Source organism: Lygodium microphyllum, chromosome 28 (assembly GCF_053477565.2).
Source record: "Lygodium microphyllum isolate KBCC chromosome 28, Lygodium_microphyllum_v1.1.10, whole genome shotgun sequence".
NCBI classification, from domain to species: Eukaryota; Viridiplantae; Streptophyta; class Polypodiopsida; order Schizaeales; family Lygodiaceae; genus Lygodium; species Lygodium microphyllum.
The window spans coordinates 99,495,531-99,512,566 of NC_141162.1; the positions used below are offsets into that span (position 1 = coordinate 99,495,531).

General features: G+C 41.5%; 1 protein-coding gene across 2 annotated transcripts in view; it reads right to left on the reverse strand.

Moving 5' to 3' along the window:
• Nucleotides 1-15,797, reverse strand: part of LOC148011793 (uncharacterized) — a 52,743-nt gene extending 36,946 nt beyond the window's left edge. The window contains exons 1-4 of one of the 2 annotated variants that reach the window (XR_015689328.1): nt 15,252-15,797; nt 14,748-14,939; nt 14,461-14,572; nt 14,337-14,382 (exon numbers count right to left, since the gene is read on the reverse strand). Coding sequence is in view for 1 of the 2 variants with exons in the window: in XM_087670294.1 (XP_087526420.1) it covers nt 14,337-14,382; nt 14,461-14,572; nt 14,748-14,939; nt 15,252-15,310 (409 nt within the window). In the remaining variant the exon portion in view is untranslated. The remainder of the gene's footprint in view (nt 1-14,336; nt 14,383-14,460; nt 14,573-14,747; nt 14,940-15,251) is intronic. The other variant, XM_087670294.1, reaches the window with a different exon arrangement.
• Nucleotides 15,798-17,036: the final 1,239 nt, after the last annotated feature.

Below are 17,036 nucleotides of genomic sequence, written 5' to 3' on the forward strand. Positions count from 1 at the left end.
TAACAATTCCTAAGGATCAGACGTCAGTAAAACCTTGTGAGAAGCCTCCCAGTTTTCTAGGACCATCCTGCAGTAGGACTGACCCGTCGGGAATTCCACCCACCCGCTTGCCTCAATAGGCGTTCTTTAGTTATTTAATTAGGTCCTACCAAAATTATGTGTGACATTTAAAATCAACTTCTTTAATTAATCCTTTTAGGAAACAAGGTTCATTCGTGTAATTTATAGCACAGACACGAATACAGAGCAAGCAGTCCTTTTAGCAAACAAGTTCCTTAACTTATCTTCAAGTTAATCTTTGTCTCATGCCCATACAGGAGAATTTATATGTCACTTCTACCCTGCAGAAGTACTTGGTCCAAATCACATGGCACCACAATTTCCATCCTTTATCTAGAATAGGATCTTCCAACGCCACAGACGTTGGGGCCACGGAGGTCTTCAGCTCCGTTCCAGACTTGACAAGGGGTGTCCCGAGCTCCACCTGACCCGCAAGCTGCCTAGGAGTGAAAACATTATTTCCGTGGTTGGCCTTTTAACCACTCAACCTTCGGCCAATGAATCGAGCAGTACCCTTTTCAGGTATATCCGCAATGCAATATTGGAGATGATCCACCCGTGCAAATAACCTTTCATTAATTAATTCATTTAAGAATCAAGCACAATCAAGGCAATCAGCCCTAATATCATCTTCCAAGAAAACGTTTATTTATCCTCATGGCAATTTGTCATCACAGACCCCTGCCATGAATTTACCATCAATCACAAGCACTTGGAATAATCATCCAGACGACAATCCAACAATTAGCTGAATGTAAAAGCATTTAGGATGTTGTCTGATCAACCAACAAAACCAATTGTATTTTTCAAAACAATGCAAGAATAGATGCGATAACATTTCCATCACATATTCGCTCTCCCCCTTGGGATCTAAGAGTGATTCTATGTAAAATTTACTTAACACTCCCTTCGGCTAAGGCATATGTTAAGGTCTCGTACACTATACAAGATGTAGGTTCTATTGATCACTTACATTGATCAACAACCCAACATTCTTCCTAACAAGTATAAAAGTATCGGTCTTTCCTTTGACTTAGGGTTTCCCAATCCCTGGGCTCTCCACTTGCCTTTGAGGCTTGGAGTTGTTGTTTATATCTAGCCTAACCCCGAATTGGATCGATAAACATAGTAGTTATCAGACGGATCTCAAGGCATCTTAGCTTTAAACCTTATGATCATTGTTTGTACTAACTATGCACATCATCAAGATCCCAATCTATTAAATATAAGCTATTAGTTCATGATATTAGCAAGAGCTTGGTCAAAGATCTATAGTTTCTAGGATGAATTTCCTTTAGGCTAGATTGCTTACCATGCAATCCATCGGGCGTGCAAGCTGCAACATATACCTTCAATGTGGTGAAAGCATAACTACCAATTTGCAAGAAGAGAGAGTCGACAATCTTATATGCTTTTCATGCTATGTATGAATTTGTTGCATAGCATCTAGATGCAATTTACTTCTCTTGATACATGCACTTTAAAGACTCAATCTTGCGAATATTTGGGATTTTATCCTTTTTCAATGTTTTTATCTTATACAAGGATTTGTGCAAATTTCAATGCACCATATGCATAAATCTATGCACGGTCATTTATGGTTATGGTGAACCTGATGGGAAAGAATTATCCTATGATTCCCTACGAGCACATAACCATTGAAAAATAATTTCAAGCTACTCATATTCATGTGCGTGCCAAAGCGATATAATCTATGTCTCAATAAATAGAGGAGATGGAAATTAGTACTTGGGCATTCGGAGATGAATTATCCTTACCAACGTTGTATTTGTATTAACTGCAACGCTCTGACCAGTGGCTCTATTGTTGGATGCGGGATTACCGTTGGTGCGTGTCATCCTTCCTTTTGGAGCCATACTTTCAGCTTATGAATCTCTCTCTCTCTCTCTCTCTCTCTCTCTCTCTCTCTCTCTCTCTCTCTCTCTCTCTCTCTCTCTCTCTCTCTCTCTCTCTCATCAGAGAGTGTGTGCCAAGGCGACTCTTCTATTGCGATCGGGGGGGATTGGCTCACAAAGAAGAGGAAAAAAGGTAATTGCGTGTGGTCACCCTCTAAGGAGGGGAAGAGAAGGAGAGCCTCCTCTCTCTCTCTCTCTCTCTCTCTCTCTCTCTCTCTCTCTCATCAGAGAGTGTGTGCCAAGGCGACTCTTCTATTGCGATCGGGGGGGATTGGCTCACAAAGAAGAGGAAAAAAGGTAATTGCGTGTGGTCACCCTCTAAGGAGGGGAAGAGAAGGAGAGCCTCCTAGAAGATTCTCTCTCTCTCTCTCTCTCTCTCTCTCTCTCTCTCTCTCTCTCTCTCTCTCTCTGTGCCAGCGTGTCCAATGGCATCCTCTTCTCCCATTCCCTCTTTCGATCTCGTGGGGCCTTTAACTTCATCTTCGTTATCGTCTTCTCCTTCATCATCGTCGTGATCATCGTCTTCCTCCACTTCAACTTCATGGGCATCATCTCCTTCTTCCTCCCCTCGCCACCTGTTCGGCAACGACAAGGGGGGAGGATTAAAAATTTTCAATTATTTCTATTTATTTTTAGAGAAAGGGAGGGGGGGGAGGGGGGTTTCTATGCACAGAGGGGGCAGGGATATTACGCGAGGCTGCTGCTAAACCTTAATTTCTGTTGTACAGCAAAGAAATTTGCAATTTCACAGCCTTCAAGGGTCCAAATGCTGAGAACTTTGGAGCAAGGCTATGAAATGGTTGGGAGATGAGAGAGAAGGCTGTAGAGAGAGAAAATTCAGAGTTTTGTTGCGAAGAATGACTGAAAATCAGTCAAATGCAGCTGCTGCCCTGCCACAACAGCATTAAATGCTGTCGCCTACAACTCAGACATCCAAATCGGCTGTCACCTTGTACCTAGATGCAATCACTCAACTGTGGAGGGTCCGAATCTACAATCGTCTCCTCAAAACTCACTCGTGGCTGGCTGCAATGGCTGAAAATAGGCTGGCCATGGCTGCTCACAACTCTTCCACATTTGCTACAGCAAGAATGATTTCGTTTTTCCTCTTCTTCAGCCTTTTACCAATCTGTATGGGCAAATTTGCCAAATGGCAGCCTTCCCAAATGGTTTTCCCAACTTTATCCATCATTAAATATTAATTTTCAGCCTTTAATTACTGAAAATTAATCTAATAATTATTTTGGTGTCCTAGAAAAATAATCTGACTGGCCAATAATTAAATTGGCTAGGTATCTTCCACTCTCGAGCCTCTCTGTGCCATCTTTGACCATTAGATCGGCATTAGGTACCATTAAACGCCACATCTCTAGTGTCACCAACTAACACTTATGGCCAAATGAATGACCTAGGCTAACAATTGACACTAGATACCACCAAGTATCTGTGCAACATAACTTGTAGAGACTTTTTGCCTTTGACATCCTATGATTTTCTCGGGTCCCAGGCTAGTAAATTTATTCTAGCCCCAGTTGCACCTCACATGTGTAACTTTTACTTAATCATGTGATTAAAAATTAATCCACATGTTAAGTGAGGTTTCAAAAATACATGTCATGGCAGTAACTGCACCGTATATTAGTTACCCACACACCTGTATACTACAAGTGGCGAGCGCCTATCACTATCACTTCATTCTTTATTCTTTCAGTGACATTTGAATAAAGGAAAGGGCAGTCACACATTGTGACTGCTGGAGTTCCCACTCTCTCTCTTGCTCTTGCTCCTCTCACCATAGCTCTTGCTTCCGCTCCATGCTTCCACTTTAGGGCTCACTCTCTTTAGCTATTATCAGAGCCATCTTCCCCGAGAGCTCAAGCCCAACCTGCCACTTGTGGAGGATACCTTCACCTCACAGTTTCAATGGCAGCCATGGCTTCTTCCATTCGAGGTGAGCTTTGATCTCTTGCTTTATCCAACTTGTATTGGCTTCTTCCAGGCCAAGGTTGAACTTATCTAAGTCCCCTGAGGTGCGTCCCCAAACCCATTCCCATCAACAAGAGTAGCAAAAAGAGCAACAGCAATAGCGTGAATTGAGCATGTTGTTGCCGCCCACTTCTTGACACTCTTAGGCCCATCCTTGAGCTGATGGCACTGCTCCCGGCACTTGGAAACCTTGTGGACTCTTCCCCGACATTGGTCTTGTGATTCTAATGAAGCTCCCAGGATCAGCCATTGACTCATAGTTTGTGATAGTTTGAAGTGATATAGTTCAAAACAGCACTTACCTCATTGTTTGGAGGTCACTTATGCTTCCCCAGATGTCTATTTGACGCCGGCTCATTTGCGGATGCGATGCCAATGTATTGGAATGCTATGAGACTGATTTGAGCACTTATTTTCTCAATTTTACAAAGGTTTTTTATTGTTGTAATAAGCAGGGTTGGATGCTATTTTATTAGAGAAACTTCATGCCTATTGCTTGTTGATGTTTCCCGAGCACTTTGGATGCTACACTCGGGTATACCATTGATCTTACATGCTTGGTTATGCTCTTTACATGCTCTTAAGCTAAGATTGGAGCTTTGACTCTTGACATTGGTCATCATTCATTAGTATGTATAGTCATTGGATGCTACAATAAAAGCTTTGCAAGTTACTTGGGTCAGATACTCCCGGATATATGCTACTTGGATCTTAGATGTATGGATGCCTTTCACACAATGTTTTAAGCCTTGTTTGCTCATCTAGCATTTGACTTTTGTTCCACTAGGAATCATTGCTTGACACTTGGATGTTACATTGAGCATTTGGTTACGCAGTTGAGCTTGAGGGTCTTACAATGAGACCATGGGACTTGGTAGCATGTACATGCTCTCGTTATGCTTTATATACACCATTGATGCTTAGTGGGATAATCTCACATTGATTTTAGACCATCACCTATCTCTGTCACAATGTTGTCAATGATATATGCATCTTGGTTAGCTATGTATTGAGCTTCCGTTACATTGCTCAGTCCATTTTGTCTTTGGTTAATCTCTTCTATTATCCTTGAGACCTACTCTATGCATGATGGTTATACCTATGGGATGTATCTCAGTCTAACACATTGATCCTTTGAGAGCTCTTGGTGCCAATCACATTCCCCCACTACTAGTTGGAGCTATTCCCTGGCAATTGCAGCTTGTCTTGTATCAGTGATTGCCCCTCTTTGGCATTGATCTCTTACTATTGTACTTCATTTTCAGCATGCTATAATTGCAATTTACTGCACTATTTATGCAAGCAATCACCTCCACTTGATAGTTTTTTACATTGAGTTTGTGGACAGCTCTATCAAACTTATGATACCATTCTCTTGGTGCTTGTTTCACCCCATACAAACTCCTTTTGAGTTTACGTACCATCTTTTCTTTCCCTTGTTCAACAAACCCTTCAGGCTACTTCATATATATGTCCTCATGCAAATCACCATGTAAAAATGCAGTCTTTTCATCCATCTGTATGAGCTCCATATCTTCAACTATAACCAAGCCCAAAATGATTCTCAATGTAGTCATCTTGACTACAGGAGAGAAAATCTCATCAAAGTCAATTCCATGCTCTTGCTTGTACCCCTTTGCAACCAATCTTGCTTTGTACTTTGGTGAGGAACCAGAAGTGACCTTCATATTGTAAACCCATTTGCATGGAAGTGTTTTCTGCCCTTTAGGCAACTACACCAAGTCCCAAGTGTCATTTTTCTCAAGAGATTCCATTTCTCACAACATGGCTTTATACCATTTCTTGCTGTCCTGTCTGTCCATTGCTTCCTTAAAGCAAGACGGTTCAACACAGCGTGTCAACATGACATATTCAACCACATTATTTGTACCAAGAACAAATCTATCATGTTGTCTAGTAGACCTAGACGATCTCCTAACCCAATGATCATTGTTTGCTGCCTGTTCCTGCAAATTTCCATTTTCAGCATGCTGTCCTGGCATTTCAGCCTGCAAATCAACATTAATAGCTTGTTGTCTTGCCTGTTCCTGCACATGTAGTGGCTCATTATCATGGGCAATAGCTAGCTGATCATTTCCAACATTATTTTTTGCATTTACAAGTTCATTTACAGTAGGTATTTGCTGCTGTACAACAGGCACATTTTGTTGTCCAAAAGGTATTTCTTTCCGGAATACAACCCTACAAACCTCCTTAGCCTTTTCGGCCTGTTTATGCATGCGATCTTCCCGGAAGATAACGTCATTGCTGCATACTACTTTCCTTTTCTCGGGATCCCACAATTTATACCCCATTTCACCTCGTCATCATATCCTAGGAAAATGCATTTACAGGACTTTGGCTCAAGTTTGTTGTGTTTTTCTTTACGAATGTGCACAAAAGCCTCGCAGCCAAACACTTTCATATGAGCATATGAAGGTGCCTTGCCCAACCACGCTTCTTGCGGAACTCCCCCCCCCCCCCAAAGACCTAGTTGGTAACCGATTAATTAAGTGAACAAATGTCATAACAGCCTCTGCCCAAAGACCATGGGGTAATGTAGCATGAGACAACATTGTACAGACCTTATCCTATATGGTCCGATTCATACACTCTGCAACTCCATTTTGGGGCGGATTATGAGGGGCAGTGAGCTTCCTCTTTATCCCTTTGCTGTCACAAAATGCCTGAAAGGCCTTGGACACATATTCCCCACCATTATCAGAGAAGACACTTAAGTATCTTATCTGTCTGATTTTCAGCCAATGCCAAGAATTTTTTAAACTTGTTAAGCACTTCATCCTTGCTACGAATAGGGTAAACCCATACCTTCCGTGTAGCATCATCGACAAAGGTGACAAAATATTTCTTCCTAAAGATAATCCGGCATTTGACATGCATCCAAATGTACTAACTCTAGAGGAGAAGATTTCAAAGAAAGAGACTTTTTATGAGACGTCTGTGCATGTTTGCCATAAATACAATGATCACAGTGCTCAAAATCAGCATAATGAAGACAAGGCAAGTAATCCAAACGAGAAAGCACTTTCATTCATGTTTGACTCATGTGTCCCAACCGGCCATGCCACAAAGAAACACCTAGCTGCTCGGTCACGGTAACAACATGGTCACGCACACTAGATACATGAAGTGGATACAAAGTATCACTCTTGCAACCTCTGGCAATAACCCTAGCTCCCTTACAGATCTTCCATTTTCCATCACCAAAGGTGGTATGAAAACCATCATCATCTAGTTGCCATGTGCTAATCAAGCTCTTCTTGACCTGAGGTACATGCCGTACATGCTGAAACATAAAGACAGAGCCATGCTGAAACTGTAACTGCACACTATCGATACCTGCAATCTCACATGCATGGTTGTCCCCAAGATGGACAACACCATATCGACCCCCTATATAGGCAGAGAACCACTCACGATAAGAGGTGACATGAAAGGAAGCACCTGAATCTAAAATCCAGGTATGCATATCATCATCTGTATCTGCAAGTAAAGCATGTGTACCAAAGTGTGAAGAGACAAAGAGTACGTCACTCCCACTATCACTGTCATGAGTGACTACATTCACCTCTTCAATTTTTACACTGCTCTTCTTAGGCTGACTGTCCTTCTTCTCTTCCTTGCTATCATCTATCTTCTTGCCTTTTCCATTATTTTTCTTCCATTTGTAGCAGTCACGTTTAAAGTGACCCTTCTTGCCACAATGATGGCATTCAAAATCTTTGCCACGTGGTTTACTGCATCCCTTGCTATCATATTTGCCTTTCTGCTGTGATCTGCCCCTAGTATGCAAAGCACTAGAAGACTTACTGGATGCATTGTTCTACCAATTCATTTCTTCCATGAGTAGAGCACTCTCTACATTAGCGTACAAAAGGATCACATTAGAATTGCTCATAGCAGTCCTAAATGTATCCCAACTCTCTGGTAGAGTGCAAAGCAAGAAAGTAGCCTTAAATTCCTCATCAATCATGAATTTCAAGGCAACCAGCTGGCTAAAAATAAAGTTAAACTCACTCAGCTGAGTAGACATTGCTGTACCCTCTTTCATACACAAATCCATAAGCTTTTTCAGCCAATACACTTTGCTTGCAGCACTCTTTTGTGCATACAATTCTTCTAGTCTAGTCCATATAGCATATGCAGAATCCAAACCTTCAATGTTAAACAGCAAGGCATCAGAAATCGATAGCTTGATGGTTGAGCGTGCAAGCTCATTTAACTCATCCCAATCTTCCTATTCCATGTCCGCTGACTTTGCCCCTTTGGTTTTGATAGGCTTTGCCTGCTTCTTTTGCAATAGGATATTGTAGCACTGCTTTTGCCAAACTACAAAGTTATGTGCTCCTTCAAGCTTCTTTATGTGCATCAGATTACTACTATCATTGTTGCTAGCCATGATTTTTAGCCCAAATGTGACCAAAAAAAAAAATCAACAAATGCAGGCCCAAAACTATCACCCTAGTAACCAAGGTACAAACAAGTACCAACCAGCAATAAATGACCACGTAGAAGCACAGATTTCAGATCTGTAATTAAATTTTCAGAAGCACCAAACCATGTGCTACAGCATTATCCAACTGATTACAGCTATTCCAAGGGCATATGCATCACATTACATGAGAAATCCCAAATTTTAGCTGCAATTTCTATTGTACATGTACCCACGGGCATAAAATTTGACACGAACAGTCAAAAGCCCCAAAATTTTGTGCTCAAAGCATCAACCACACATCTGTATTTTCTCTGTTATGCATAGAACAAGCCAATTTTGCCAAAATAGAGCAATTTCAGTAAAATAGACCAAAATAGAGCTTTTATGACACAGCAAAAGGGCAAGGGCAGCCAAGCTAAAAGTGCTCCGCAAAGCGCTGGGACATCAGGTGCTTCATAGAGTAGCAAGAAACACAGGGGCACACAAGCCAAAAAGGGCAAGTGCCACTATTGCAAAAAGCCAAGATGCATCACTGAATGTAGAAAGCACATAGCCAAGGAGAAGGAGGAGTCAAGGATGTCTGTTTCTGATGCACCTTCTATTGCCACTGAGTCTATATCCTTTGTTGACAGGGACTATTGTTTTTACACATGCAATTATGACTCTTCTTGGGCTGATAGAGCATTTAGCTCTACTAAGGATGCGAGCATACAGTTTATTCACAGTGGTGCTTCCAGGCACATCACATCTTGCAAAGATTTTTTTGCTTCTATTATTGTAGCCCCGGTTGGCAAGTCTGTATAGTGTGCCAATAATGCATCATACCCTGTTAGAGGCATTGGGGAGATTGTCTTGAGAGCCATTGATGGCTCTATTCTCCGCTTGCAAGATGCCTTGTTTGTGGCAGGCATAAAGAAGAATTTGTTATCTATTTCTTCTTTTTTAGTTGATCAGTCGGTCTATCTAGCATCTACTCTTACTCCAACTATGTCACAGGCGGAGTTATGGCATGCTTGCAGGGAGAGGAAATGTAAAGTTTGAACTATGGTAGGTTTATGCTTATGCAACGTACACAGATGCTTGATGGTTTATCTCTCTTGGAGAGACCTCTTGAGCATACATGCGAGGAATGTATTTTGGGAAAAATGCATCGTTTTTCGTTTCTCCGTGATGTTGCTTTTAAAGCAACTGCCACATTACAAATTATACACTCAGATGTATGTGGCCCCATGCAAACAAAGTCATTAAGTAGCTGTTACTATTTTGTCACTTTCATTGATGACATTACTCGTTTTTGTTGGGTCTACTCTTTGGTGAAAAAGTCACAAGTGTATGATGCATTTTTGGCTTTTGTAGCACTTGCTGAAAATCAATCTAGCTGCAAGGTAAAGACTCTCCGTTCAGGCAAAGGGAGGGAATACATGCCTTCTATGCTGAATTCCTTTTTGAAATAGAAAGGCATTGTTCATCAGTATACTACTGCTTATACTCCACAGCAAAATGGGGTTATAGAGAGGAAAAATCGGTCACTCATGGAGATAGCCAAATGTATGCTGAAAGCAAAGAGCTTGCCACACAGTTTTTGGATGGAAGCAACTACGTGTGCTTGCTATGTCTTGAATAGGTGCCCCACCAAGGCATTAAAGAATGTCACACCTTTTGAGGCTTGGAACAGCCAGAAACCCTTTGCTGGATATTTTCATACTTTTGGGTGTCTTGCATATGCACACATTTCCAAGGTATTCAAGAAGAAGTCGGATAACAAGGTTGTTAAATGCATTTTTGTGGGGTACAACAGTGAGAGCAAAGGATATAGATTATATGATTCTATTTCAAAAGGTATTTGTCAGTAGGGATGTGGTTTTTGATGAAAAATTAGAATTATCCCTTGCTGGTTTTAAGACATATCAAGCTGCCAATGATGTATTCGAAGGGATGTTGCCCATTTCTTTCGGTGATATAGCTGGAGCTTCAGCAAGTGAACTTAATGTTCAGCCAGCTACTCCATTGGATAATGCAAAAAACCAGCCCATGGCTGATCTGAATACTCAACAAGGTGCTGAATTTGAAATTCAGCAAGAGCTTGTACACAATCAAGAGGACAGGCAAATGCCTAGATAGTATTTGCAAACTATGGAAGATAGTCATTTGGATGCTCCTATTGCTGGTCATACTAGAAGGCAAGCTCATATGCATGATGGTGCACATACCATGGAGTTTGTATGGCAACAGACACAATTAATGATGAGGAGCTTGAATGTTTTGAGGATGCACAACATGGTGTGCATTGGATAGCAGCAATGCAAGCTGAGTTTGATTCCATCGTAAAGAATTAAACATGGATTTAGTGTCCTTGCCTGTTGGGAAGAAAGCCATTGGTACAAAGTGGGTCTATAAGCTGAAAAGGAATTCAAATGGAACCATTGACAAATATAAGGCCAAGCTTGTGACCAAGGGCTACGCACAGAAGAAAGGCATTGACCATGAGGAGACATTTGCTTCTACATCCCACATGACTACCATTAGGTCTATGGTTGCTTTGGGCTGCCCATTATGGATGGACTATGCACCAACTTGATATAAAGACTGCATTTTTACATGGGGAACTTCAAGAAGAAGTGTATGTACAGCAGCCCATTGGTTTTGCGGTTGTGGGATCTGAACACTTGGTGTATAAGCTAAAAAAGGCTTTATATGATTTGAAGCAAGCTCCTTGAGCTTGGTATGCAAAAATTGATGCATTTTTACTCAACCAAGGGTTCATAAATAGCTCATCAGAGTCTAACCTTTACGTATGTAAAAAGGGGGGATCCTTTATGGTCATATGTCTATATGTTGATAATATTTTGCTTACAGTGACACATGCTGATCAGATTTCAGCATTCAAACAAAATTTGCAGCAAACTTTTGAGATGTCAGATTTGGGGCCTTTGCACTATTACTTGGGCATTCAGTTCATTCATGATGCTGCTAGAGGCATTGGATTGTCACAGTCTAGATACATTGGTAAACTTCTTGAGAGGTTTAGCTTATAGGATTGCAAGCCAATTCGTACACCAATGGTACCTGGACTGAAGCTGTCATTGCATGATAACAATGATTTGTTTGATATCCATACATATGCTCCAGCAGTTGCATGTCTTATTTACTTATGCAACACAAGGCCAAACATACAGTTTGCAGTTTCAGCCCTAAGCAGATACATGCATCAGTCACACATGTCACATTGGCAAGTTGCCAAGCGTGTTTTCCGATACTTACAGACCACTGCACTTACATGCTTATAGTGATTTTGATTAGGCTAGTGATTATGATTATCGTCACTCCACTAGTGGCAATTGTTTCTTTCTTGGCTCATCTTGTATCTCTTGGCTTAGAAAGAGACAATCCACTATTGCTACATCGTCATGTGAAGTTAAATACAAGGTAGCTTTCACTACCACAGTTGAATGCGTATGGCTTAGACACTTGTTGGCTAATTTGGATGTATATGTCACAAAGCCTACTCCTTTGTTCATTGACAGTCACAATGCCATTATAGTGGCACAGAACCTAGTGTTTCATGCACGCATGAAACACATTGAGATCCACTATCATTTTGTCAGAGAGAGGCTACATGCAAGTGATATTAGCCTTGTCTACTATCCTACCACCAGTAATGTGGCAGGCATCTTCACCAAAGCTCTTCCTCGCGACAAATTGGAAGCTTTCGCAATGCTTTAAATTTGATCTCCTTTGGTGGATGGCCCTTGTATCTTGATCACTCTTCACTCCAGGGGGGCTTGTTGGGTTTGACTCATGCCTACGCTCACAAAGGAGTATCAATTATCTTCAGTAGGATACTAGGGCTCTTTTTACTCTCCGTACAATAGGTTTTTCCCTCCAATTTTATTTATTTTATTTTATGTGTCTATGGCACACAGTTTTGGGCTCTTATCGTGTTTTACACTCTTCAGGTGTGAACACCCTCTTACAACCCTAAGGTTTAAGGGTTCTACTTTGTACTTGCACCTTACACTTCAAACTATTGCATTGGGTGTCGTGCTATCACATTCTCACACTCTTCTCACTGTCAATTGTTTTCCCCCCATCGACATAGATTTATCCCACCTTAAAACTTCTTCCTAACCCAAAAAAAAAAGTGAGAGAGAGCTCAAAGCAATTTCATCGCCTTTGCAAGTCCTAACAGGCCAGTCAACAACCACCAAGCACCCTTTGTCTAATGCCTTGGCCTTTTTGGGGTTGCCCTTAGGACTCCCAAAGTAAGGTAACCATCGCTCTTGGTAGTTCTTGGGCAACCATCGTGCACCCCTAGACCAATGCCCTAGCTGCATTGGCTGGGATGCCTTGAGGTAATCTATGTTGAGCTATGCTTGCAGCCCCTCCTAGGTTAATTTTGGACTTGAAACGGGGGGTGTTAAGCTAAAAGGTTCATTCAGCCACTCAAGGAGGCAGCTCTGTCTGTCACACACTGCATTTTCAGCCCTAAGCAGGCCACCTACTGCCTATTGCCAAATTCAGCCTGTCCACATTTCATTGTGGGCTATAAAAGGAAATCACACCCTGCATTTTCAACCGCAAACAGGCTGCCCTGCTGCCTATTGCCAGATTCAACTTGTCCAAACTTCATTGTCTGCATTTACAGCAGTTGATCGCTTCCTAAGGCTGCCTACTCCATTTTAGGATGTGTTCAGAGTACAACACACTCTGTAACTCATCTCTGGCCTGGTCCAACTAAGACCTAGAGGTTCAAGGTCACTGTATTCGACATTAACATAGTGTGTTTGATCATTCATTTACATTCTCTCTAAGTTACTCGTCACCTTTTGAGTTCTACTGTTTATCATTGTGTTATTGTCTACACTCTGTGTTTATCTTCTTCGTTTGACTATTTCTTTGCATTTTGTGGGCTATAAAAGGAAGCCCTCTCAGAACAATGATTATCCATTTACCTAGTCAAAGTTCATCCAAAAAGCCTAATCTCTTAACCTAGAATCTATCTAGATCGCCATCTAAGCTTCGCCATGGAAGCACACAAGTGGACAGAGCCATCATTGTATCACTTTGCTTGGAATCAAAGAAATCTCGGTTCTTCTCTAATTTGCTGTGTACTCTCTTTTCTTTACTTAGTTTTTGTTTGCTGCATGATGTAATTTTACAAAAGGGACCTCAATAATACCATCAATGTAATGTAGTACATCAGAGCATCAGGCAGACTTCCATATATTTCTACAGAGAATCTACATCTATTGGAAAAACGCAGAAATGCATGCACACACTGTCACCTTCAATGCATAAGTCAGCCTGAATGCAACTAAGCCAGCTGCATAGTAAGGAAAAAAGCTCATACTGTTGGCTAGCTCCATTGTCAATAGACAACTCAATAAACTGCTTGACAACCACTGTCAAGGATTGGAGATCCGAGACCTGTAATCGTAGCAAGAGTTCCAAGGATCCACAGCTTTTGAGTGAAATGCCTGAATAAGTTTATGTTACTTATTGAACCGATTGTTTCAAGGAGCTTGTAATAAGCACAAGCTTTGTGAAACAATATCATGGCAATGACTGAGCAATCACCATTCTTAATAATGAAAATCATCCCATATAAGGCATGCCATCAGAAAATCAAAGCACTCATCCCTTGCCTCTTCAACACGATAATGCAGCCATGTAATGTGCCGCTATCACTCTATTATGTCAACTAGATATTTCCAAATGTTCATAAGTGCTGCTATCACTCTATTATGTCAACTCGGTATTTCCAGATGTTTGTAAGTTCAAGATACATACAGGAGCAAAACTAAGGCTCAAAATCTGTGTCTTAATACAAAAACCATAGGCAACCTTTTAAGGGGCACTTGAACTCAAACTTATAGTTCTTAAAATGGAACACCTTGCACAAAAGATGGAGTGCATACCAGTTGGAGAAAGCACAGTATCGACAGTGGGGAACTGCTCCACACTCTATATACAAAGCCAACCTCTTCATAAGTTCCCTAAACAAAATGACAGTGAGCAGGTACATAAATCCTTTGATAATACCTGTGAAAATGTCTTGGCAAGTGTACTGCGAACTTGTTCCAATTGAGATAGTTCATCTTCAATTATCCTGACCCGTTCAAGCACCTCAGGAGTGCTCACAAAGCGTACAAATCTAAACACAAGAATAGAGCACTCACACCATGAAACTGATCCTGGTTAACCGTGTAGCCAAACAACTTTTATCAACGCTGGTTAAAATAAGCATTATGTTCAAAAGGTTGGCCAATTGCTTATTTCAAAAGGTTGGCCAAAAAATATATAGCATGCAAAATAGCAGTAACACCAACCTTTCAAGAGTACCCTTGGTGAACCAAGTGTCGCCAGTATGCTTTAGTGAATTAGGATGCCATTCCAACCTGATGACAGGATTTCCTCGAGCCACTTGCATTTCTACAGCTCGCAAGTGAGCAATGAAAGGCTTGAGAGAGCCAGACGCCAGCTTTTCACACTTGCCATTTGCTGATATGTAGAGCTCGCACCTAATCAGATGGATAAATCCAGTAATAAGCTCACAGAAACTATTGTTAGGTGACTAAGCAAAAATGGCAGGCAGATCCCTCCAGATCCCCCCAACCGAAACGGTGCACAATGTCAAAAGTAGCCAATCATCAATCGAGGTTACAAGTCAATGACCCACTGATTCCACAAGCCTCGCTCAATCGTCAGAATGAAAAAGGTAAAGAATGATCAAGTGGCGTCACGTTCTTGCAACAGTCGCTCAATCTCCCTGATCAATGCAGTGCAATATACAGCCTCACAAGCTGCTGTCGAAAGCATAACGAGCACCATACCTAGTTCGTGAATGAGTAAGCTGGAACTCCGCGCAATCCAGCGGTGTATCCCCCTTCATATTTTCCAAGCGCGGGGGAGCAATCGGCGAGGTAATTCCTGACGTGCCGGTTTCACCTGGATGGAGAAGTCACGGAAATGGCTAGGGCGCAATTGGTCGCGCTGCGATGGAGGTGGTGGAGCGATCTGCTAAGAAACTGACCTTCGTTCAACATGAAGGTATCCGATCTTCCGGGAGGCATAATGGTAGACGGCTCCGACGAATGTTGATTGCGAGGAGGATGGAAGGAAAGCTTGAGATCGGAGGAGGAGGGATCGTGAGGCTGGAAACGGAAGAGAGGGATATGGAACAATGTAAGGATCACAGACACAGAGAGAGAGAGAGAGAGAGAGAGAGAGAGAGAGATTTGTGCCAGAAGAAGGGAGGAGAGAGAATGGTGGTGAATGGCGAGGAGATGGCTGAGATGGAAGGGCGGATCAGTGGGAGGAGGTGCTGCAGCAAAAAGCGCAAGAATGAAGATGAAAGGCGGAGGGAGAGAGAGAGAGAGAGAGAGAGAGGAGCCGATGTGAGAGAAGCTATTGATGAGAGAGAGAAGAGGGGAATGTGAAGGGGAGAGAGAGAGGGGGGGCCTTGTGACTCGTGAGAGGTGATGACGTGTTGAGAGAGAGTGTACGATGGACGCGGGAAAGAGAGAGAAAAGCGTTGAAAAATTGGTGGCCGAGAGACAGAATCTATTTCTCCTGCATTTTACCACAAATCTTTTTTTTCTTTTTTCTTTTTTGTGCATGTGGCAGCAGCACTCACTACACATACTACACAGAGAGCCTATCTCCTTGTTATTCTTCCAATTCCGATAAATCTAGATTTTAGTTTATATAGATTTTGTCTCTTTTTCCTCTTTTATCCTGCGTACGACCAGACGGCCTCTCCAAACGCAGCCATCCTCACACCCAACCCCCCCCCCCCCCCCCCAATCTCTTGTCTGCGTCATGGTAAACCCCATCTTTACAAAAAAAAAAAAACTACGAACCCTGTTCACACGTAAATATACTTCTTTTTTCGTACTATCAGCACTCCCCTTATTAAAAAACCATCTTTCTTTTTTCTAGAAAGGCTGTAATATTTTAGTAAAAATTATATTTTTGAGAAAGGCAGTACTCTTGTTTTTTTTTTTTTAGAAATGCTTTAATATTGTATTAAAAACCATCTTTCCTAAAGCTATTCACCTTGTGGTATTTTTAGAGTAAGCTAAAAATTGGATATTTTTTTGGCTATTTCATAGGAAGCTCGAATGTAAGGCGTGAGCATCATCACATCACATCGTTTGGTGTTGTAACTTTTACTTACTTTTATCTTAATATGATGATGCACATTACCAAATAATAATAATCTATTCACCATGTGGTATTTCTCCGTGCGCGAGGGGTTCACAATAGAAAAAGGACTTGATCTGCTCTGTTTTCTTTAAAGAATTGCATTGTTAGAAAGTTCTTCGATCTAAATGGACAAGTTGCCCATCGTCTCTCTTTTTATTGAAGTTCATCAATATAAAGTTTCTCAAGCTAATATAACAAGCTTTCTATTTAATTCATCTGTATAAAGTTTTTCAACCTAATATAACATGCTCCCCAGCATCCCACTTTTGTAGAATGTCAAAGGGTGTCGTTGCTTGCATATCATCACTCAAGAAGCATGGAGCTTGCCTCTAGCTTTGTTTAAACTTTTATGTTTGCATATACATCACCAAGATTCAAACTAAATAGGTATGATGAGTTGGATAAAAGTG